Source organism: Xiphophorus hellerii, chromosome 3, assembly GCF_003331165.1.
Source record: "Xiphophorus hellerii strain 12219 chromosome 3, Xiphophorus_hellerii-4.1, whole genome shotgun sequence".
Taxonomy (NCBI): domain Eukaryota; kingdom Metazoa; phylum Chordata; class Actinopteri; order Cyprinodontiformes; family Poeciliidae; genus Xiphophorus; species Xiphophorus hellerii.
The window spans coordinates 30493193-30518796 of NC_045674.1; the positions used below are offsets into that span (position 1 = coordinate 30493193).

The 25604-nt window shown below is 40.0% G+C and overlaps 1 protein-coding gene across 2 annotated transcripts in view; it reads left to right on the forward strand.

Annotated features, from left to right (window-relative positions):
* Positions 1 to 25604, forward strand: part of LOC116716957 (low-density lipoprotein receptor class A domain-containing protein 4) — a 223127-nt gene that overhangs the window by 74239 nt on the left and 123284 nt on the right. For both annotated transcript variants that reach the window (XM_032557979.1, XM_032557978.1), the window contains one exon: positions 4582 to 5189. In XM_032557979.1, the coding sequence (XP_032413870.1) occupies positions 5150 to 5189 (40 nt within the window). In that variant the 5' untranslated portion in view covers positions 4582 to 5149. The remainder of the gene's footprint in view (positions 1 to 4581; positions 5190 to 25604) is intronic.

Sequence of the window (25604 nt, forward strand, 5' to 3'; positions counted from 1 at the left end):
GACCATTTGCAACTTCTCCAGAATCCACACCAGTATGACAATAGCAGTAATTTTCAAATTCTAGCGTAACTTAGTTTAACAATAGGAAACGCTGTCTTCACTGAAGATTGAGTAAGATACTAATGGATATTGAAACTAATGGCTCCTCTTACTTTCTGATAACCATTAATGATTGTCTAACCATTTAGGACCACTCAAAGACAAACGTGATGCACCCTGTTCTGATGCAGCAGAACAATGTGAATTCCACACCACTGGTCTCAGTACACATGCACTGTTCTAAAAGGAGCAAATAAATAGCAACCTATATACTTAAAGATTTCATTCTGATGATAACACAGCAGGTGTTGTTCTTCGTTTTCTTTATTCACCCCTATGCTTTTTTTTTCAGACTCATCTATATTTTTCTTTAGGTTTAAATCCCCGTAGAGCTCCTTATAACACTCTCACAGATTTGCTCTGTAGTTCAACTCAATAGTTTCTCCTGTACACTATAACATAAAGTACATCCTGCAGCAAACGTTGGAATTTATGTTGGTTCTGTTTCAACAAACCAGGAGCTTTTTATCTGGAATACCTCAGTAGTGTCAGATTTTGACATTTTACAGTTGGACACAGTCCGAGATGAGACTGGAGACCAAGTGTTGTCCTCAAATGACCAGAAAGCAAATATGCACTTGGAACCCTGCTTTCTCAGCCAGCCTCAACAACAAGTTGTCCTCAGATGACACGGCACACGGACAGACAGCCAACAGTTTAGGAAGTAGTTGTAGTAATAGTTTTTCTCTCCACACTTTGGCTGGGTCACATTGGCATTTCTTCCATAAAGGTAGGAAAAACTCTTGTCCCTCTGATAAGCTGTTTAATGACTTTTGACTGTTTTGCCTCTAGATGTGGTATTGGTCTATAAATAAGTACTTAAAAATTGGTCCTAATTTAGTGTTTTTGGACTCATGAATTGACAATGTGGTGTTTTAATATCTCCAGTACAGTACTAATTTTGACTTGACAAAATTTGAATTTGCACAATTTGTGTGTTTTTTAACACCCTCAGCTTGTAGTTGGTTTTGATTCCTTTCACGTGAATGTAGGAGAATCACATTTGGAGCGTAAAAGAAAGAGCTAATATTTTTTTATACTGATTCAGGGTTGATCCATGGCCCATTTTTGTTTGAGGGCCAGGAGATTACATCACATGAATTGAGTTAAATAATAATTATAACAATTTGATATAGAAAGATCAACTTTTATTTCATAAAATAAATGTGAACATTGTACAGTTTTCAGTGTAAATTTAGGCTTCCTGAGCTTATAGTTTTACAGTGCCTTTCAAAAGTATTTATAAGCCTTTGAATGTTTGCCACTCTACAACCACAACCTGTATGTTTGTTGGTATATTTCGAGGCTATTATAGTTATTAAGTAAAACTAACAAAATCACGAAAACTGAAACCGAGAAATCATTTTTGTTAGCTGAAATGAGTTAATGGGGAAAACTGGAACTAACTGGAACTACATCATGTGTTTATAAAACTCACTAAAACATACTAAAGTTATTGACATAATATCCTTAGTTTTTGTGTTTATGAATCAATTTATTAACCTTTCAAAATGATTTAAAATTGATTTTTTTTGTTTCCCTACTCAAGCAGTTTACGTTAGCTGTCGGCAAATTATGATTCTCCATATTCCTCCTGGCAACTCTTACACCAGTCCGCAAAATGGCGACAGCAAAAGTTGGACATTTCCAGTTGGTTGTTCAACAATAACTTTTTTTAATGTTATCTTCTGTTGAGTATCCATTACCCAATGGATGTATATATAATAACAATACAATACTTGGATCTTTTTGAATTCTGCACCTTAAAATTAACCAAAGTATGAAAAAACTGTAACTACTACTATAAGTAATAAAACCTAAACTAAAACTAAGCAGTATTTTAACTAACTAAAGATAACTAGCAAACATAAAACACTCTAAAAACTAATTAAAACAAACTGAATTAGACAAACGAAAGGTCACAGGTTCAATTCCTGGCCTGGAGAACTTTGCCGCATGTCTTCCATCTCTCTCATTACCCTACTGTCCTGTCATAGCACTTTCAAATAAAGGCCACTAGAGAAAAAAAAAAACCCAAACAAACAAACAAACAAAAAAAATTAAAACATTAAACAGTCAATGGTTAATGGTATTAAAATGAAGTGAAAGTTATGGGGAACGACAGCAACTCAACCAAGATGTGGTAATTTAAATGTAAAAATAATAGTGCCGTCATTGGATCTTGGGGATAAATAACAGAGGTCACTAACTTTCTGAAGAATCAACAGCCACGGACTTCCAAACTTGCCGTTGCCCTAACGTTAGCTCAGGAACTGTTCCTTGAGCGCATCATGTGATGTGTTTCAGTTGCTATGCAGTTGCATCCACGCCATATTCCCCAAGTGGAATTCAAAGTGTTGCATGCTATTGTGCTGCAATTACAATCTAGAGCAGGGGAGATGTGTTCTGTGGAGTGATAAATCGTGTTTCTCTGTCAGGCAGTCAAATGGACGCTTGCCAGGAGAACGTCTCTTGACTGCCTGCACAGTACAGGACATTTTGGACTATTCCACTCTCTCAACATTGTGGGAACCGGTACACAAAGTAACATCCACAAACACAAGAGTGAGCAACTCTGATACAGAGGATCTTGGCCGGTTTGACCTCAACCTGATAGAAGACCTTTAAGATTACTTTGCGGTAGACATTCAGCCAGGTTTTGGTCTCTTACCTCACAAATGTACATGTGGCGGAATGATAATATGAAATGTTGTGGAAAGCACCATGTTAAACCTTGTGGATTAAGAATGGGATAGCACTCAAGTTCAGATACATTTAGCAAAATAGTGAAGGTGAGTTCAGTCAGATTGGAAAGGGGTGTGTGAACAGCAATTTTCAGGTAAGCCACAGGTTCTCAATTAGATTTAGATCTGGGTCATTCTGAATTCTTTAACACTAACTATTTCCTTGGAGATCTAAAAATCTAATTATCATTGTTCCACTGGAAGGAAAACCTCCAACTTCTGTCAGTTGTCTGAAACAGGTGGTCTTCCATTATTTCCGTTCACCCATCAACTCTCACCAGTTTGCCCAAAGAATGAAAGTGGTCTGATATATTCAGAGCATTTCAACATGTTTGCTGTGTCCTTACATGACCTGTGGCAAATTGGACTTTTTTTTTATGGCTTTCCTTCAGCAGTGACTTGATTGGTGCTGCTTTTCCATGAAGGCCAGATTGGTCCACTCAGTAATAAATCCTCTGATTGGCTAAAAACAAGAAGAATTTAAACATTTTAGAGTAAAACGTAGAAAAAGTCACATTTATCTACTGTGATTTGTTCTCGTTGTTTGACATTACAACATGTTGGATGCTGACTTGGTTTAAGCCAAAAGAAGACTGTGACGAGTCACAACGTGTGTGTGGTACATCACAAACTCAATTTTCTCCCACAGCACTTCGGTTCTCACTTCTTCTATTCCAAACTATTGTGCATCTGCTTACTGTAATGAGGCTCGATAAGAACCAGCAAACAAAGCCGAGATAAGACTGAGATCCATTGAGCCTTTCCAAAACTCAGACAGGGCGTATGTTTGTTTATCTGTCTGTCTGCTTTTTTTATTCCTCCCCTCTTTGACTTGTTCCATGTCATTCCTTGCCTTGAACTTGTTTTTAAGCCTGTTTTTTCTTATCTGGTGTTTGATTTCTTTATGCTTTTATGCGTCTGCCTCGTCTGTTCTTTGAAATATTTTTTGTATGTTTCTTTTCTTTTCCTTTCCTTTCCTAGTTGCTTCATTTTATGTGGGTTGTCTCTCTCTTTCATGTTTTCACACAGGCTTTCCTCCCTCTGTGATTCCTTCCCCCGTCACACCCCATCCCCGTGTGTGATGCATCTCCCTCATACCCTCGTTTTTTTGTCTCAATAACAAGAAAAAGTAGTTTTCTCCTACTTCACACACAAGCTTCACCTCCTCCCCCTCTTTTCCTGTCCTCTTTCCCCCCCCCCCTCTCTCTTTCTTTTGGAATTTATTTCTTTCCCAGTCACACAAAAACCGCACTTGGTACTTTTGAAATGGAAATAAAGTTTTGTTGTTTCCTCAGCTGTAGCCTCCTCCAGCCCTGTTTATCAGGCAGACTTCAAAGTGGCACGCTGACATGTGGCGCTATCTCTCCACCACTCTGTGAAACAGGGTCACAGGCGGCGCTTGGCTCACAAAAAAAAAGAAAAAGAAAGAAAAACTTTCCCCTTTCATGTGAGAGCCTGGTGTGTGAGAGGAACCAAAGGGGGCCCATGCCAGCCCGCCGCCCGCAACCCCAGCTCAGACGCCAGTCGTCCACCGCTGAGTGCATCTGCGTGTGTGTTTGTGTTTGTGCGTGGGAGTTAGTGGAGGTGTGTGCTCTCTCAGCTTGGTACTGCAGGCTAGCGGTTAGCCCTGCCCACGTTCTGCTGTGGTCCACCTAACCCACCTGTTGTTTCTGGTATCTCATGAATTTCTTCACCGAGTTCCCTCCCTCTGTCTGTGTTTTTCCTCTCCTTTCCCCAGCTGTGGAGCCAACCTGAGAGTGGCGGAGGAGTTGCTGATGCATTTCGAACGGGACGTATGTGAGAGGAGGAAAATAAAACCAGGAAGCAAAAGATCAAAACGAATCAGAGGGGACGGCAATAAGAGCCGCTTATGAAAGACAACTCTGAGCAGCGCCCAGGCCGCATCCTTCATCCTCTCACCGTGCCACAAAATCCCCATCAATCTCTGTCACAATCCGTTCTCTTTTCCTGTGAGCCATCCCTTTATTCTCCCCTCCTTCAGAACATAGCTGAACCCCCTTCTACAGACCAGTGATCCTTGCAGCAGCAAACAACAACAACAAAAAAAAGAACAAGGGGTGACGAGACAAGCTGTCACTAAGCACAGGAGGGACCCTGACAGCTGCCTCTCACTTGAGCACATGGGCTGTTAATGAACAGAGATGGCGGTGAGACTGGCCGGTGCCACCCTGTCCTCTCGACCACCCTCCCCCCCTCCGACGGCCTCTGCCCGGACAGGTTAAGGTCGGTCCATCGGCATCCATCACAGCATCCGCAGCAGCTGGCTGAGCGTGGGAAGGAGCAGTATGCAGGAAACTGACCTACCAGCTACAAATGCCTTCAAAGGTAAAAGCTGACATTGAGCACCACTGTGTGTCCCTTACTGTGTGTGTTTGTTGTGTATCAAGCTGTGTCTCCTTGTAAGAAAATCTCACATTCGAACCGCACCAGGGTTCACTTCAACCAAACTGAGACCTTGGGTTTGGTCTGCATCACAGTTTGATTATGCATTCACAACTCCCCCAACGAACCGCACTTTCTAGACAAACCAACTAGTTTGATTAAAGCCCACCAAACAAGGCTGGCATGAATGCACCGTTATGGACCAATATTGATCAGTGGACAGAAGCGATATACTCCTTACTAGTGTGATGTTTGTACGCTTAGAAAGAAATACACTGGATTTAAGTTGCTGTCGCTTTACTAGTCAAGTGGTTACATGGTTACAATCCGTCTCTGGATGTTATCTGTTCTCTACCACACTTGCATCTTTTCTCTGGTGCATTCACTGACAGTCTGTAACATAACTGTATAAGCACCGCTGTATGCATTACAACTAGTATCAGACCAAATTGCCCCTTTGCCTCCAGAATTGCCTTGATTCTTCATATTATAGATCCCACAAGGTGCCACTAACATTCCTCAGAGATACTTGTGAGCTGCACATCCACAATGCAGTTTCACAGCAAACTGTGGCAAGACTCATCCAACCGAGTCACATTTTTCAAATTATTATTGCCATCTTATGGTAAGCATCTGTGAATTGTAGCCTTGGTTTCTCTCTCTTTGCTGTGTGGAGTGGCACCTGATGTGATCTTTTGCTTCAATGTTCCACAAGGACCCTTTATATATGATGCATCTAATACTTTGGTTGTAGCTAGTGTTTATTTGAACTACTGCTGAACCTCCTCTGACGTCAATAGATCATTTTTATCCACACAATTGTTCCTCACTGAGTAACTTCTGTTTCTTCATCTATCCCCTGTAAAGCTTACATGGTTTGTGTGAAAATCCCAGCGTTTTCTGAAATATTCAGACCTAATAGTCTGTCTCCAAGAAACCTTAAATCTCCTTTCTTCTCCATTCTGGTTTTTTGAACTCCAGCAGGCCGCCTTCACCCGATGCCTAAATGCATTTATTGGCTGATTTGCAGTTTGAGTAATTAAGCCTTTAAACAGGCTTACCTGTTTAAACCCTCTAAAGTGTGAAACAGGTGTACAATGTTCTCCTTTTCACTCTAATGTGCAGAAATAAATATCATTTTATATGTCGAAACATCCACATCTAACCTATTTTTGGTTAAAAAAACTGAAAAAAAAACCCAGGTAATTTTTATTTTGTTAGGGTAAAAAAATCTTTTTGGTTGAATACATGTGTTTAAATATTATTCTTTAACATTATACAAGAAGAGTATTAAAAATTAAGACAGTTTCCAGCAAGCACCTGGCTGATTAAAGAACAGAAACAGATATATGTTTTATAATTGTGACAGAGTGATTATAATTTGTAATAGTTCAGATTAGAGTTATCCAAAGGATGGAAGCAAAAGTCCAAATTCCATATGAACACAGCTTCTTCTGGATCATATCATATACAAATTAAGTTCAACCCACCCAGATTTTCTAGAGAGATCTTACTTTCAGTGAGATATAATTTGGACTATATACTTAGTTATAAATATGTCTCCTGATCTCTTGCAGGAGACAACATACCTGTGTTTGCTTGTACTATGTAAGCCAGCTTTAAACCCCCTGAAGTACTGTCTGTAGCTATTTCAGGCCATTGTTTTGTCTTGGCCCTGATGTATGTGATGAAAAATCATTTTTTTTACCCAGTGTTTCTTGTCCAAATTCAACCAAAAGTTGTTCAAGGCTGGCCTTGTCAGGCAATCTTTAGCCAATTTGGTGTGCTCCAAACTCTGCCTTAGCAAAGCCTAACAACTTTTCTTTCAATTTCTAAATCAATTCATGTTTTCATATGGAAGCCTGTTGTATAAATGAGATGGTTTTTGTACCTTTGTACTGTCAAAACACGTCGAGGACATCACCAGAGGGGATGAGTGGCATTATCGGTCAGAAGCAGTATAAAAGCATTTTCAGGATCACCATAAGTCAAAGTTGTGTTCAAATTGGACCGACTTGCTTAACATTTTTGTTAGCGAGTGTCTAAGAAATGTAAAAAAGATCCTAACAGAAATAAGCCATATGTTTTTTTATGTACGCTCCTTTTTATGTCTGTGACGGTGTTTCCAATGGAATTTGTGAATAACATGGTTTCATCTTTATGTTAGCCTAACTATCTAACAAGGAGAGTCCAAATCCAGTCAAGAGTGTGTATGTTACATGTCCTCAACCACATGAATTCAGCTTGTTAAAAGCATTAATATATATTAAATAATCAGTAAGTCTGTTCTCAGGTAAAGTCTTGTAAAGTTATGAGAAAAATAAAGTACACCCCTTGACTTGAAGTAGTTTCTACACACATTTTATGAAAATCTGGTCTTGCTATGTTTTTCACCTTTGCTTCAGTTCATTGAGGTTTGCAGGCACAAACCTCACAAACCCAGATTCTAAGTGAAACGATGGGGATGGGGATCTAAGTATCTCTATCTAAGACTTAGATAGAGATTCCCAACTAAACCACTGCAACACTTTGATTATTCTCCTTTCCAGCCATTCTGTGGTAGACTTACTGCATTTTTTGAGGATCATATTTCTATTTCATGACTCAGTTTGTTATGAGGATGTCTGATGAAGAAACGGTCTGAAATCTGACTCTAGAATACTTTGGTATACAGAAGAGTTTATGTTGACTGAATGACTACAAGGTGAGCCCAAATCAGAATTCCTCTTCTACACTCCTTTGCATTGAGACGAAGTGTTTCCGACTAGATTCTCTGATTGGTATTCTGTAAACATGTTGTTGTGGATATTCAATAAACATCTTCTTCTATCAGAAGAACATTGTTCCAGAGGTTATCAAGTTTATTCAGATGCAACTTTGTCAGTTTAAGTTGTAACGTTGTATTCTTTGGAGCATAAACCGTCTTTATCCTGGTAACTCTCCCAAGCAAAGCTCACTAGCATTTTAACTGCATTATTCCCAGTAAATGCCTTTTCACTTGAACTCCATCTGTGATTCATGTAGCCCAAGAAACCCGGAGAACCTTTGACTGTTCATCAAGCACCATGAAGTTAATTGGGAGCCTTTAACATGCTATATAGATAAGAAGTGTGAAAAGAAACCTGCCAGCTAGTTGTCCCCCATGGATCTCGCTCCATAAAAATCTGGAGAGGATTCTTTTCAAATGTAGCAGTCCTCCGTCAAACAGCTGCTTGAACTAACAGCGCGGACCTCTGCCGTTAATACACCCACTCAAAACATCGCCCATGAGGGTGAGGGATGACATTTTAAACATCACACTCTCATAATGCCTCACAGTACAGATTCTCCAACTGCTTCCACAAAGTTCACGTTCTGCCGTCATGCCTTTGATTGCCGAGTCTCTCTGGGATGTTTCCACTGGCAGTGTTAACCAGAACACACCAGGGACAGGGTCACCATTCACCGCTCATTTGTCAAAGCAATCTGACTCTCACCTCAAGTGGGTTGGATGGCCCAGAGATGACTCTGTGGACATGGAACGACTTACAGAACTTTTACTCCCGAGAAGATGATTCATCAAGACAGAAACTCCCAGTCTGGAGACCTAAAGCAGCCAACGCTGATGGCCCCACTGACTCACAGCTCAGGCTGTTCCTCTCTGGTCCACCCTGTGAGTTCACAGAAAGACCAGTTGGAATGGTGTGGGTAAATTTTTCAACTCATGTGCCAGCTTCGAATCTTTGCTAGTTTTGTCGGAAGATATGCGCACGCTTCCTGCTGTTGTTATTATTAGTGTAGTAAACTGCTGCGTCTGTGGAGAAATCCCTCATGAGCCAGGCTTTCTCGCTACTCTCAAATCACTCGTATTACATAATTCATCAGCTGTGTGTATGAGCGCGCGTGTGGGCGTGGGTGTGTGTGTTTGGGTTTGCTCAGGTCAGTCTCCGCTGCAGCCCTGAGGGGGAGAGGAGGGGAATGAAGTCATCGACCGATAGTAAACAAACCGTTCAGATGTAGGCAGACGGCGGTGGTCGATAGCTGCAAGGCTAATGCAAGGTTCTGTTTACTCTGCAGGGTTCATGTTGGGTAAAATGCTGTGTTTCACACAGACACACACACACACCCACACACACTATCTGAACTTACATGCATCCCTGCATTGGGCTGTGTGTATCTACAGTATCTATCAATGCAACAAGTTCCACTGTGAGCTTTGTTTAAAAGGAGGGAAGAGTGATTTGGTGCCCCAGTGGCTCCTGAGTGGAAAACAATATTTTCCTTCTGTCACTTTTTTTTTTCTTTACCTCTCTCGACTTTGCTTCTATGACCTCACCTCTGTGTTGACCACATTCCTAATCACTCAGTGTTCCTGTTTGATGCTTCACTTTATCACCTGACCTTACAATTATGCTATTGCTTTTTTGAGGTGTGAATAAACCTAGAATTTTTTTTTCATCTATTTCTATTCGTTCCAAAATGCAATGGCAGACAAGCTTGAAATGACTTTCAGTTCTGTCAAATTTCTGTTTCATTTTCTTTTGTTTACAGTGAACGTCATAAATGAGCTTATCAGTTGTGAATGTTGTCCTGTCTTGCCGTCTATGCTTTCCAAGATGGGACCATATGAAAGTTATTCCAACCTTTGCTTTGCTTTAATATAAAAATGTTGACGATTCAGTCACCAGCCTGGGATCTTTGTGCACGGAGTCACACCGTCTCCAGGTGGATATGCTGGTTTTCTCCAGGTACTGCTGCTCCCTCCCACGGTACTAGAGTATTTATGTTAGAGAATTTGGTTCCTCTAACTTGCCCTTCAGAAAGTGTGTGTGTGTTTTAGTATTTCTCGCCTTATAAGGCCCATTTTCCCAACAAATCCTACCAATGTGAGGACCTACTGCTATAAGCCACATGCTTTTGATTCTGTCATCCCAGCTACATGATGTGAAGACTCACATGACCTATGACCTCAGGAATTTATCTTGTATAAAGTAAAAAGACAAAGTGGCCCATAATGGGGTTTTGGGTGTGAAAGGGGCTGCTCTGTTTGACAGTAATTAAATAAATAAGCATAATCATAATGTTTGAAATGTTGTAGAATCACTTTTGTTTCCTCAGTACACTTCAACTTTTATTTTTTATAACTGTGTGTAATAAATATACCTAGTGCATAACGTTAGCAGATTCTTTTCTTTTCTTTTTTCTTTTTTTTGGCAAATTTGATCCAGGCCTTTGTGTTCTTTTTAAGCAGCAGTGATTGTTCTCTTTGGAACTCTCCCATGGATACCATTTTTTTCCAGTCCCCTTGTTATTGTTGAATCATGAGCACTGATCTTCACAGAGGCCTGCAGTAACGTACATGTTGTTCTGTGCTCTTTTGTGACCTCCTGGATGAGTAATTAATGCATTTTTTGAGTAATTTTGACAGACTGCTCACTCCTGGGAAGGTTCACCACTGGTCCATGTTTTCTCTACATGTGGATAATGTATCTCATTACTGAGGCATTGATTTGCCAGAGTACAAAAGCATTGGAAATGACTTGTTGGCCCTTTCCAGTGACTTTTTTTCCAACTAGTTTTGAGTTTCTTCCAATTAGATCATTGTGTTGTGAGATCTTTTAACATACCACATGTCAGACATGTTCTATTGAGTTGATCCTACAGGTTTGATAGTCAAACCTGATTCCAAGAAATGTGGTTCATCTGTTTATGATTAACTCTTTCACATTGAGACAGTGTGTCTTTTTACTTTCTCTTAATCAATTAAATCTTTTGTTCATCAAACAAACATTTTTTTTTGTTTGATAATCTGAAACATTTATGCATTACAAGAAAAGCCACAAAAGAAAACATCTGGAGGCGCTGAAATACTTTTTGATGCACTATTTTAGACAATCAAATCGAAAGCAGCATCCATGCTTTTAAATAAATGAACAAATTTATAAAGCATACCAAGAAGTGATTATTGATCTGTTTATTACAATTGCAAATCCTCCTGTTCTTGACTCCACCATACCTCTATTTTGTGTCATGGACGCTCAGGTGAAGAGAAGGTGCAGCTGTTACCTGGTGGTGAGTTGCTACCAATGGGGGAGGAGGATGCTGCTTAGACCTGGCATCCTCCTCTGGAAACGTCTGGTGGAGTCTCCTGTCAGTCGGAGCTCCAACTCCCACCTCCAGCAGAGTTATGAACACGTTTCGAGGGAGACATTTTGTAGCAGAGTGGTTATGCATGTCAGCACATCACCAGGTGGTTTCAGCAAGTTACAAAGTTCTACAAAAACACTCAGAAAACAATATAGAAAAGTAATTATATTAGAAAATATAATTTGTTTTCTGGTATACTTTTCAAAAGTAAGTACTTCAGCACTTTCACTTCAGTACGCTTTTGACTGAGCATCTTTAACTTGGAATAAGATTTGACCATGAGTATCAATACTTTTACTCAAATACTAGAGCTGAGTACTTTGTCCATCACTGACTCTTTGCTAGTCGTCTTGTTTTCTGCCCTTGACATATTTCCTAATATCATCCCTCCCTCAGTGGTCACCTTCGTTTGTCTGCCTCCATTTATCTCACGCTGTCTGTTGTCCTCCCCTCCTGCCTTTGGGGTTTAGTCTCTTCCATTGTCTCCAGCTGCAGCAACTCCATATTGAGCTGTACTAATGTGGAGCCCTCATTCATCTATAACATGACTGACAGCTTCTGACCGTTACAAGGGGACCTGCTGTCGCCCCCACCCTCTGGCTGGCTGCTAACACAGGCTGAGGCTTTAGACACAATCCTTAAACGTCTACTTTTTTGTGCAGAGCTAGAATGATAGCCCCCAGTTTAATTAAAAGGAGTGAGATAGGCTGTAGTCCACTTATGAACTCATTTGTATCTTCTCAGTTGACTTTCCAACCATGATGGCAGAGAAGATAATAAAAATGACAAACACTGATTTGATTCAGCCGAAAAGCTCTTAGAGATTTGTGCTAATTAGTTTTCAGGCAGAAAAATATTTTTCTAGCTTAATTCATATCGAAGTCATATTTCCACAGTTTCCCGCTGTTGTTTTAATAGCAAATTTCCCCAAGACAATTACTTTGCCGACGTCTTTAGGCTCCTTAAAGTTCAACACGCTGCTTTTATTCTGTCTCTGCGAAGCCGGTTTGCTAACGAGTGAGTAGGTAGAGAGGAAAATAACTTTACCCCCTGGGACCCCTAGAGCTGAGAAAATGAGTTTTGGGAACAAAATCATCATGTTAAAAACAATCAGGAGATAATAGCGTTCATGCTTAAGGCAGTCAATTCAAATTTCATGATCTGGTGTATTACATTTCTGTTCTAAGTTGCGAAAGAAGAAAGTTGCTCGCTTGTACCAGTTTATACGACATACCAGTTTATACTCTGCTTTCTCACAAATGCATTGCAATTGAATTCATAAGCGCATAATGCTCCAGGCAGTTATTGGAAATACATTTTTAGAAGTTATGGCAACACAAATGCTGGCTGTTTATATTCATAACTCTGAGCAGGAGTACAAGGTAAAGTTTTGTCAGTTGACTCTATAAAACATATTTCATTTTCTAAAGTGTAGGATGACCAGGTAGTTGTCCAATGTGAAAAGGACCCAGAACTGGACCCTCCAACTGTCAAATCATGATCACAAACAGTTTTTTATTTTTGTTTAAATATGTCTGTTGGTGAAAAAACAATACCCTAATATTTAAATTACATAAAACCTTTTTCATTTTTTCTTCCTAATTGTCTTTGCAGTAGTGGGAAATAACTCCCACCCAAACACGAAATGATTTGGGTGCCGACACAACTTCTGAGTTCATTAACTCCAGTAGAGTCAAGAATGCTACAGATTTAAAGGGGCAGTATTATGAATTTTCCAGAAACGTAGTATAACTTTATATTAAAATCAAGTAACTATGTTACCTTCAGTTTAAATAGAAATACTATGTAGATCAAATATGATTAAAAAGTAATTTAACCTCATAATTTAATACTTTGAAATTGGGCCTCTGTCTCTTTAAGAAACTCCTGCATTTTGCACAACTGAATGGTTGCCATAGAGATTGAAGGATTTCTCAAACATTCATGAAAGAATCAAGTCAACACTTCATGTAAACATAACATTACGACATGATGGAAAGCTAAAAAAGTGGATTTTCCATAACACTGCCCCTTCAAAGAAACGGTAGTGCGACTTTCACCTGGCGAACATACAGCCTCTACAGCTGGAGCTCTCTCATCTCTGCATCCTCTGCTCTAATGGTGCTTCAAACCCAGAAGTCTCTGTCAGAGACCAGCTGTGTATCTTTGCTAGAGGAAGTTATAATTAGGACAGATCCGATAGGAAACCTTTTTAGGCTGCTAAATGTTAATTGCTGCGCTGTTTCATAACTTGCTTTAGCTTGACTCTGCTACCAGGTGCGTCCTCACTGCTGCACCTGCCAACAGGATCTATGGCTAGAGGTGAGCGGCCATAGAAACTGCTGTAGAAGCTCAACGGTCAGAGGAAGGTTCAGCCAATAGCATTTGGATTTCACATCTAAACATGTCAGACAAGCAAAAGCCCAAAATACAAATAATTTGAACCACAGCATGTATGGAAAACCACAACTCAATAACTAATAAAGTCCCAAAACTGTTATTTATGCATGTGAACATTTTTTACAGAAATAGAAATCCATGTACCAAATTAATTGGAAATAATTTTACTAATTACAACTGACCTAAAACAGAGAGGTTTGGTCTGATTTAACTCCAGAAAGTGAGAAAAATGGCTTAAATGTCTCTTTATTTCAGTGTCTGTAAACATCTGGGTTCCACTGTAAATACTTGACATATATATTTGTAATTTTCTTTAAATTATCACATATGTCACTAGATATGCTGCTATTGACCATGTAATTGCTTAATTTTACATTTGGAAAATAAATTTGCTTAATGGACATTTAAAAAAAACACCCAAAGACAACTTGTTTCTTTATAAAAAGTTTTGTCACTATTATAAAGTTGTCTTTACGCTGTATGAAAATGAGCGTATTTTGCAAAATTACCATGGAAACACTTTTTGCATATCACACAAGTGTTGTAATCAACAACCGGCTGTTGCTGCTGGTGAAAAAGACAAAGAACAAGACGACAGGAAGTGGCTGGAGGATGATGTCATGGCATGTTTTTTAACAACCTATCGTGTGAGCAAAGTTATTTTTACACGTTTCTGATTTAATGGAAACGCAGCAATTGTGAAATTGTATTTTTATCAACATTAGTGGAATATTGACAAACTTTTGTGCATATATGTTATGGAAACACAGCTAGTATTAGCTAACAATGGCTGGAAGATAATTTAGAAGACTAAGATTTACCATATTTTTAAATGGAAAATAATAAATTTTTTTACTAACTACAGAGTGCCATGTGTGTGTGTGTGCGTGGGTGTGAGGGGATGTGTGTTTGGGGGGAATTATGAAAGCTGTCAGCTGTCCTGCCAGAGCGTACTGACATCACACCTGAGGCCGTGTTAAGAAGGAACAGGTGGTTTTATGATTTGATGTTCTGGTCTGTTATTTTTTGCAACTCATAGGACGTGACCATAAAAAGGAATGTGACTTTCATGTCGGACACTTCCCAGCCACTTTAGTCGGTACACATTGTGTTGGATTGGACTCAGTAATGGCAGCTACTCTGTAATAGAATGATGGTTATATAACTCTGCACACAATTCTCGCAAAGCATTGTAGGGAAGCAGCATTCAGTTTGTTTGCTCCACTAATCTGGAACAATCTTCCAGAAAACTGCAAAACTGCTGAACCACCAAGTTCCTCTAAATTAAGGCTAAAAACCCAAATATTTAGATTTCCCTTCGATTCAAAGTAACCTGAACATTAGTCATTGTGTTTGATATACAGTTGATTTTGATGATGGCCTTTGACAAAATGTATTATTTATTGCTTGTTTCATTGCTGTATTATGCTTTTAATTTATAAAACACGTTGAACTTCCTTGTTGCTGAAATGTGCTAAACAAAATAAACTTGACTTAACTTCAAAAAAAGCCGAAAAGATCTTCAAGATATCAGCAGCTAAAAGATATTAGAACATGAGTTAAACATTGCATAACGTCTGTTTTTAGTTCTGTTTATAAATGCTGATCAGATGCATGCAAGGCGACTTAGCGTTATAAAAGCCTTCAAAGCAAAATTTATTAAAGGATAATTTTATAAATGATAATTTGATCATTTAAATAAGTTAGGGTGAAATACAGTATGTACTGTAAGAGATGTTTTTAGTGATGTAAGGAAACTACCGACTCGACTGTGGCAGCAAACTGATTCTTTGCTGTGTTTTATAGAAACAGTTTGGAACCAACTCTGCTACAATCACTGATGTAGTTTGAAAACCTTTTACTGCCTGTGTCCTTTTAAATAAACACATAATGTGTAGAGATTTAAATTTCTGTTTTGACTTTTGACACTTCACTGCAAGCTTGCACATTTATTTGATTATCTTTTCCTTCTCCAAAAAGCAATAACTAAACATCAGGGTTGTTACTCGTTAGACAATCAAGCAGTTTCTTTTCTAGCTATTGCTTAGTGCGCAAACGTTGCTTTCATTTGAATGAATGTGGGGGCTGTATTTTCTTCGATGCCCTCAAAATGACCTTATGTTCCTGATGAATACGCGGACGAAAGACTCAGACTTGTAGCTTAAACTTAAACCATGCATATGTAACGATTGTGCTTTTTCTGATTTATTTATTTTTTTCGTTACTGAATAATTATAGATCCCACATGTGCCTGCCTGGCTCATTACAGGCTAACCTCTGCAGGGGATTTTGTAGCAGAAGTCACAAAGTTGAAGTCAAAACAGATTCTATAGCTTCCTCTACAGTTAATGTTTCACTTTAGATCAATGTTTTCTACTTAGTGTTTCATGGAAGCGCTGCTAGTGACACATCTGTAACAGAAAAACTCTTTGATTCTGGTTGTCAGCTGGGACCTGTGTGAACAGGTCCACAGGATGTGTGTCTTTTTAATTCGCTTTAATTACCAGATGCATGAAAAAATAATAGTACATGTGTTCACATGTCGCAGAGTGACAATCTCTGTGTCTATGGATGCATTTATATATATATATATATATATATATATATATATATATATATATATATATATATAGTTGCAGCCCTGGGCCTTATGGGCTGGGTCGCAGGTGTCTTGTCTGTCTTTGTGCTGCTTTGCGCTTTGTGTATATGTGTATATACAGTACATATACACATATACAGTATGTGTATATGTAAAGCAGCCATAATTCGAGGTTTTGCAGCATAATGGCAAGCATGTGTCTGTGAATGTGCACATATGTGTACTGATATTTATTCATCATCATTACCAGGTTGACAAAAGTGTGCCTGGTGTGAGTTTGTGTGTGACAGCATGCACGGCGGAAACACACCCATTCACTCAAATACAATAAGCCGTCATCCTTGACTAATTTCCTCTTCAGCGTTTGTCTGTCTGAGTGGAGTAGGCAAACATTTAGTTATTCCATAATGGTTCAGATTTACTCCACGTGCAGCTATGTGTGTGTGTGTGTGTATTTACCTTGCCTCCCTGCGCATGACAGCCTGCTGTCTCCTACTGTCTGCTCTATTTATTTCCTGTGTGGCTTATTTACCAGTCAGTCAGAAATCCACCATGCTCATGTTCACACTGACCCCACAGGAATGTGTGTGTGTTGGGGGATTGACCCCTGTCTTTGTACATGAGCTACAGGTCTTCAATTTCCTGCCCACCAGCCCAAGTACTATAAAGTGTTTGCATTTGTAAACATACAATCTGCATATTTTACTCTTCCTCCCGATAAGCTGCCTTGTTGTTTGGCTGTTTGTATGTGGATGTTACAGTAAAATTAGTGCTTTCGCTATTTATTACCAACAAAAGGTTGCCGGGTCAGTGAACACAAGTGATTCAGTGTTTTTCTCTTGCACTTAGAGATGGGCGTTTTTTAAGTAAAAACAAATACTCAAACAGGCACCACATGCTATTCTTCTTCTCCTTTTTGAGCGTTGCTAGAAATGTACTCCGTGGGTTGTAGTGCTTCAGAGGGGGAAAAAAGACAAGTCTGCTCCCTTTGTGTAAAAGTGAAACCATGTTGCTCATCTGCTGTTCTGTTGGCTGGGATGTAGAGCGCTTGCCTTAGGTTTTATTCCAAACCGATAGAGAGACAGTGGATCTGAATGAAACAGCCAAAGTTGGAGCCCCGGTTTTAGAGTGTTTTATCTTGCTTGGTCTCTTCCGTCCCAACTCAGCTTCTCTACATCATTTCAGGGATTCATCCAAAATCCAGCAGCAGGCTGTGTGGTGATGAGGGTCTTAAAGGCAGCGTAATGTCTGTAAAACCAGTAAGGAAGTGGGAATTTTCATTCATGCTTTTATGTTTATGTGTTGGAGCCTGAAAGTGGTTGAAGTGTTAGCATTGGCGTCCTCCTGTGTTTCTGCCTGTGCATGCTGTGGGTTTTCTCTGGGTTCTTCTCGCGGTTAAAAAAACAAGCATGTAAAATAAACCGGTGTCTCCAAATTGGTCTAGGACGGTGTGTGAGTGGGTGTGTGTCTCTCTGCCCTGTCCAGTATGTAGTCCAACTCTTGCCTGATGGAGATGGAGATACAATAGGCAAAGCGTTCGTCTCTTTCACCGCCTAAATAAACACTGCTCGTGTTGTTGGCCACTCTGTCGCCATCTATCCTTCCTACTGTGAAGCTGAAATTCTGCCAAACACATGATTTAAGACTTGTTGAGGCATCTTTGCCTCAGGTGTAACCTCGTTGTAACCTACCGCTGTAACCTCAACGAGAACACGACGTCTCCTAAGACTCAATGCCTCCTCTGTTAAAAGCTGTGTGACTTTAAAACCTAAATTTAGCACATACTCACAGATAATAGGTAGAACTGATAAACCAGCAGATTTTCTGGAGAATTATCTCATCATCACTCTTTTGTGTATCTGTCTTGTGTTTGTGTTTGCTTCATGTGGGCAGGAAACAATGTGACAGCACTATTAGGGCTACGAGGTCTCTGTCTGACAAGGTAACCTGATGTTCAAAAAAGAAATTCTAGAAGAACATAAAAATGATTGAAAATAGAAATAACACAATTTTTTAAACTAAACCCAAACCATGTTTTGAACCTTCTAACAATCATCATCATCATCATCGTCATTATCATCATCATCATCGTCATTATCGTCTTCTACTTTGTGTTTCACCAGAAAAAAGAAAATGGTGGGGGAAAAAAAACTAGAGAATATAAAGTATCTCCCTCAAGCACCCTTCTGTTATATTGTAAAAAGGCAATTTTTCACCTTCTCTGCATGCCTCCACATCCTTAATAGTTTGCACGGGTGATTGAACAAATCGAGAGACGTTTGGGGAAATGATTTACAGGCATTTCTTAACATTTTCAGCACAAGCTGCTGACTTTTCTGTGTTGCAAGGACACATCTTTTTTGTTGTTGTTGCGTGCTCATTTAACCAGACTTGATTTGTTTAGCTGAACAGCCAGCCGGCCAGACTGCCTATCTGCTCTGATTCAGTTGCTGATATGATGGCTGGGGTTACTGAGTTTAAGTTGTTATTTTGGCTCAGCCTGTCGGCACCGCCTGCCTGCTGAGATCCATGGCTAGGTTGCGTGTGGGCGTGTGTGTGTGTGTGTGCGTGGGTGAGCGTGGCTGTGTCTTTGTATGTTGGCAGGTGTGTCATATGTATTTGTGCACACATGCGGGGTGCGTGCGCGTGTGTGTGTGTGACTGCACGTTATTCATGTGTGTGGGCATCTGCGTGGGTAGAGTGTTAAAGCTGACAGTAAGCAGGCAACCTGAAGACATATTTATGAGTTCTCTCTCTGTCGACACTAACCAGCGAATATTAACCTGATGCACTCCCAGTACCTTGAGCTGCACAACACATCAGAGGCCACATTTCACGTTTTCTTTCTTCTCATCTGAGGTAATCCAGTTAAAGCACTGGGGCATGGAAGAAAGAGGAAGGAAGGAAGGAAGGAAGGTACTACACAGACAAGTCAGCCTGATTTTGAGGGACTCAAAATGTGTATTTTTATTTTTGTTTACTTCCATCAGATGTGTATCAGACAAAGCTACCTCTTTTGAGGTAGGTGTTTTAATAATTTGTGAGCTTATTAGAGAAATAAATTAATGTTTGAAAATAAATGCGGGAAAATATTCTGTGGTCTGATTTATTGAGAAAGACACTTTTTGGAATGTCTGTTCAGTTACACCTTGTGTAAAATTATCATAGCATTTCAGAAGAAGAACATTGTACCAGCAAACAAATACACTTTGACTCTGGGCAGCCTGAAAAACTCCAACTCAGACTGGATTTTAGCACAATTCTTGTGTTTTAGAGGTTGCCACCCCCCTTTTACATTAGTGGCCGATCAACACCTCACTTTCCTGCTAATTTAAACCGTGCAGGATACATTGGATCACCAAATAAGATAGACTCCCACAGATTTCTTAGTTATGCTAAAATATTTGATGTGCACCATCTTAGAAGGCAAGCGCAGCGAAAGCATAGATGAACCATGGCTTGGAGACCAACGAAAATAACGTATATGAGTATATGGACACTCTTGACCAATGTGCAACAGAAATATATATCAACAAAATCACAGCTGACGGGATCGACCCATATGAGACAGACAATGGAAACATGTCAGACGATGTAGACGCCGTAGCTGTGTCCAGCCACCTTATAGCCCCCTTTGCTGCTCTGTGTGTGTTTCCACCTGTCAAAGTTGCTATGCGACACAAGTTATACTGAGGTGGGGGCAAAATGCTAGACCTGTCCGAATTCACATCTTTTCTTGTCCGGTCGATGTATATCCATGGGTTTTGAAGGATCCGTCCTACGTAGACCGGCCCCTTCGAAGGATGCAGCCCCTGAATTCGGACACAGCCACTGTTTATAAGTTAGATAGGAACGAGGCGAGAGCTAATTCTAAGCTTGTGGCTCGGTTATTGTTCTCATAGTAACTCCATATCAACTGCCTACCAAGATGGCTGTCAGCTACAAAATTCCTGGAAGTGTGACGTCACATGAGGACTATGTATTATTTGATGACTTTCAGAACATTGAAATTTCATTCCCAGATTGTCCATCGATCCTTAAATATCAAATGAAAGCTAAAATTAGACAATGACGCCATGGCAACAGTAATGCAGCTAATCCTGACTCGGCAGAATCCTGTCATTTCCACACCCCTGCTGCACCACATGCGCACCTCAACAGAACAGAAGTGCGTCACACAGTTCACGTTTTACAAGACGTGTCAGCATCTTTGAAGTTTGGTAACTTCACTCAGAGACCATGGGGACAGGTGAGCTGATTTCTCTTCTAAGTGGAAAGTGACAAAAAAAAAAAAAAAAGAGAGGTAAAAACAGTGCTGCTCTTATCCCACAGGCCTTTTTCTGATGTCTAGTTGAATTCACATGAGGTGTGTGTGTTTGCAGCCTGGCCAATAGGAGGCTTCATGGCAAAGAAGTAGTAGATGTAAGGTTGAAAATGCAGAACAGTTTGTGGTCATATAGCATGACTTGATCTCCCCGAGGCACACACAAGCACATTCACCGGCTGCCCAGAACACACACACACACACGCCCACCCACGCACACACACACACACCTACACACCCCCGCACACGCCCACACACACACACACACACACGCACACACACGCACACCCACACACACACCCACACACACACACACACAGAGCGGAGCAGTGGGGATGCACAGTCTGGACTGCAGAAAGGAGACACAGCCTGAAGGTCTCTCTCTATTCCTCTCCCTGATCCCGTCGCTGTTAGTCTCTCCCTATCTCTCCTTCACTACGGTGCTTCGTTCAGCTGAGTCAGCACATCTCAGGCATGCCTAATTATCCCGGCCGAGCCAGAGAGAGGAGAGGCGAGAGGAAGGTGAAGAGGGACACGGGGAGCAGAGTTACTGAAGAATGAGGGAGTGGGAGGGGGGAACATGATAAGGAGAGTGAAGGAGAGAAAGACTTCAAAACAGGGGAGTGTTTGGGATAAAGAGATAGAAAGAGTTATTGAAAAAGGAAAAAGAAGGTGAAAAAAAGATAGCCGATGCAGCCAGGCTGGAGCGATGTCCTGATCCTTCACGGCTCAAAGATGACATCATTATGTTATAGACTTCATAAAAAGGATGCAGGCTGGAGGGCAGCAAACAGGACGAAGATAAAAAGTGAAAGACAAGGAGTGATCGAGGCAAGAGGGAATGTTTAACAGTCTGACACCAACAAGTCACAGTTACCATGGAGAAAGCAGAGCGCAGCACTCGACAAATCAGCAGCGATATTTGATGTTCTGTCCGTGCTTTACACACAGAGACTCGGGATCAAATGTTAACGTCATGAAGCTTCAAAACTATTTCATGGATCACAGATCCGTTTAATAAGATGTTGCGTAGATAGTAAAGACGGTGACTCATTTATTAGAAAACTAGAACCACTGAGCGAGAACAAAGTTTGAGGAAAATAAGGTACTTGGTTTTTATTGACCATTAGAATCTCCAGGAAATGAACAAATGTTGTGTTTTCTGGTGACTATGACAACTACACCATTTCTCCCCTGTTGCCATTCCACTTTAGTCCAGTCTGTCTGGGTTTTTATCTGCTGTAGTGCATACAGGGAGGCTGGTATTATCAGCAAATGTGTAGCTTCTATTGTGGCTCAGATGTCTTGATAGTTGATGTTTTGATACTCTACAGTTATTAAGTAGTTTTCCACAATATTCTACATCGAGGGCCTTGGCTGCACTATATCTGGTTTAGCAGTAGCATGTGTAACTGAATGTTGAAAATGTTCCTGACTTGAATAAAATAATGTCCATAAAACTTTGTGTTTCTTATTTAGATTCACTAACATATTTTTATTTGATAAAAGAATGAACATTTTAAAGTTGTAAAAAAAAAAAATTCAAAGAGTAAAAATAAACATTTCAGAGTTGACTTAAAAATGAAATTCTGCCTGAGAAATCAAGCTTAATGGAAAAAAAATCCCAGACTTTTCATATGCAGAAGAAATTCTGCTTCAACTTTTCAACTTCTTTGCGCACAGCCAACATTACGAAGACGCAGCTATTTTGACGTCTTTGTGGAATGTCGGTGACATTATAGGCTTTTTTTTTGTCAACGCTGAAGCAATTTTTGTTCCATTTTAACCAACATATTCCTTCTGGACCAGGCTGGTGTTCTGACTGATGGACTCACTTTGTACCTCGCAGAGCCACATACCAAAAGATTGCAGTTTAATTGAGCGCATTACGAATTCATATGATAAAAAAAGATTGGATAAGCCTCAGTTAGAGGAGGATGATGTCAAATGTTCTTGCCCCATCCCCGCTAAAATGGCTCGGTATGTCTTGCTGTAGCAACATTAATGTCAGCACTTCATTGGAATGATAAAATGACTCTATATAATCAGTTTTCGCCACATAGAAAAATCAATAATGGGAGTGAAACACTCTACCATTAAAACAGCGGAATATAGAGAAGAGGTCCATATTTCTTTAAACGACTTGTCTTTCTGCCTTCACATGTCCAGCGCCATAAGTGAATTGAAATCCACCATTTTGTTGCAGAAATTGACAACTTAGTGGCTTAAATGTAAAAAAACCCAACTTCTACATTCCACTGACTTTTCTGAAATAAGAACCCAAGACTCTGAAGCAAAAGTCAAAGGTCACCTTTGGCATTTCTTACAAGTAAATAGAACCTGTTAAAAAGGAAAATCCAGCCCCAAGTCTGTCACTGACAAAGACCAACCACTAAACTTTCCTTCACGGACTTAATCACACACACACACACCCACAACATACACACACACTAGTCAAAGTGCAATTCATGGCACACGTTTCCCGTCAGAGTCAGTATGAACAGGTTTCTTCCCCACTGCGGAATTTGATTTCTCCTGTTACTTTCAGAGCAGGAGCTGACAGTAACAGGAAATGGCATTATAACAGAGGCTACCCTCTGTGCATCTCTCAGCAATAATTTCTTCAAACAGAAAGAATTCCCTGTGAGACCTTGGATGGGATGTGTTGAGTTTTGCTGAGACTCAGACAGATGAAAGTCTGCGTTACACGTCCTGTCTGCTGCAGTGTAATAAAGAGGCTCGATCCGTTTAGATCTCGCTTTACTCTACCTTCTGTGCAGTGATGTCTAACAATCCTCTTCCTCTTCCCGTTCTCCTATCGCTCTTTCAGAAAGCCCTCATCGTCACCCCTAATTTCATTATCGTCATTCTCTTTTATCGCATTCTTTCCATGATATTCCCCGTCTCTTTCTGACTTTCTGTCGGTGTGTCTTGTTGCCTCCTTTGTCTCTGTTTCCTGGAGCACTAATGTTTTTGTACCTGCCTGTCAATCAGTTGAAAGACAGACTTACTTCACAAATGATGACGGGCATGCGGAGAGAATAAAAAAAAGTATGAGATAAATTAGAGAAGTTATCAAGTTTCTAAGGGATCATTCAACGATATATTGATCTGTTCATACCTGCCATTCACCTGCATTCTGACACAAGAGGCCAGCAACGAACAGGAATCTTTATACTCTGCGTTCAAGTTGTACCTGAACAAACAGGTCTTTGTTATGTCCCTTACATGGAAATAAACAAACAGCTAGCGGAATATTGACAAAGTTTTGCGCATATTTGTAATGAAAACGCAGCTAGTGACAGCCAGAAAGGCTACATATGGAGGAAAGGGCGGAGATCTGCGCTGGATACAGGTGAGCTAATCAAGAGGATTTTATTGTTACTTACTGAACAATAAAATGTTAAGTAAGTAAACATAAATGAATACACATACAAGTCAGAGACAAAGTTGAAAATACTTAGTCGTCTTCATCCCAAAGCCCACATAAAGGTATTGTTATCTGAGAGTTATTGTTGGTTAGTGAGGAAACACTTCAGAATTTGGTTGATGCTGAGATGTTAAGCAGAGCCATTTCTCAGTTAAAACAGAAAATGTGCCTTTTAGGCCTTAAAAGTTATTCATCTCTTTTCAGAATGATGTGCTTGATATTGAAATCTATTGTTTTCGGTCTTCAGAATGGTGTCTTTGTCACTACTTTTAGGGATGCATTGTTGAGCTCCAGCTGAAGAGAAGCAGCCTTGGTGCATTCATGTTTAATTATTTTAGACAAATTTCTAACTTGCCTTTTGAAGTAAAGTTTTAGAGAAACTGGTTCGTCATCAAATAAATATTGATACAAAACGCTAGAATGACACAGCCTGGAAAAAACCAACCTCTTGTTTTACGCTTTGCTTCGTAGAGGGTCTGGACCTTTGGCTATTGAGAAAAGATTGTATGTCGGAGGCGTGGACTCTGTTAAAGTCTGAAATGATTGGATCTGATGTTACCAGTTGTTTATGTTTGGCCATGATGTATGTGATACACCAGCATTGTGAAGCTTAGCGGAAATTGTGTGCGCTGTAAACAACCCTGTGGGAAGTAGGGCTACGACATCTTTCAAGCAATAAGATGTCTTAAACATTCCTCTGCTCCGATTTTCGCTGCTCCATATTTGGAAGCGTGGCCAACAAGGACTGAAAGGCTTTGTTCATGTCCTCTGCTTCAACCCTACAATAGGAGGACTGCAATTCTAAAACAGCACAGAAAATCAACGTCATCGTTCACAACTCCTCCTCCTGTTTTCTGATTGGCCGGATGAAATGTAATAGGAGAAATCAAGCTCAATATGAGAAATCCGAGATGGAGCACTGGAGGGAGATGAGAATCAAGAAGAAAGCAATGACCAGGCTATAAAGCACCGCTTCCATCTGCCATATCTGATTGATTTATCCTTCTATATTAAATGTTAATCAGCCTATTATTATTATTATAATAATTTGTTTTGTGTCCCTCTAGCCTCAGTGTCCTTAGTGAATTTATGCTCTTATGTTTCGATTTATTGATACCTTGATTGATAGATTGACTGGCTGGCTGATTGGTTAGCTGGTTAGAAAAAAAGTTTGTTTTTTTACATGCCTGTATGATTGCCTTGGCTTTGAGTTGTGTTAAGTCATGATAGCATTGGTGGAAGCTTTTAAACTTTTTCCTCATCATTTTGTTATGCTGGATGCGTATTGTTCCATTACAAATAGTGCATCTGCAACAAGATGAAGAGTGTAAAATGTATAAAGTGGTACTGCATCAGGACAGATTGAGTTATTGTATGGGAATCGTCCATGCAGGAAGTGTGCCATGCCATGTTCTTTATACTTAATGATTGACTAATCTAATCTAATAATCAAGGGCTATATTTCAATGTCCTGGACAC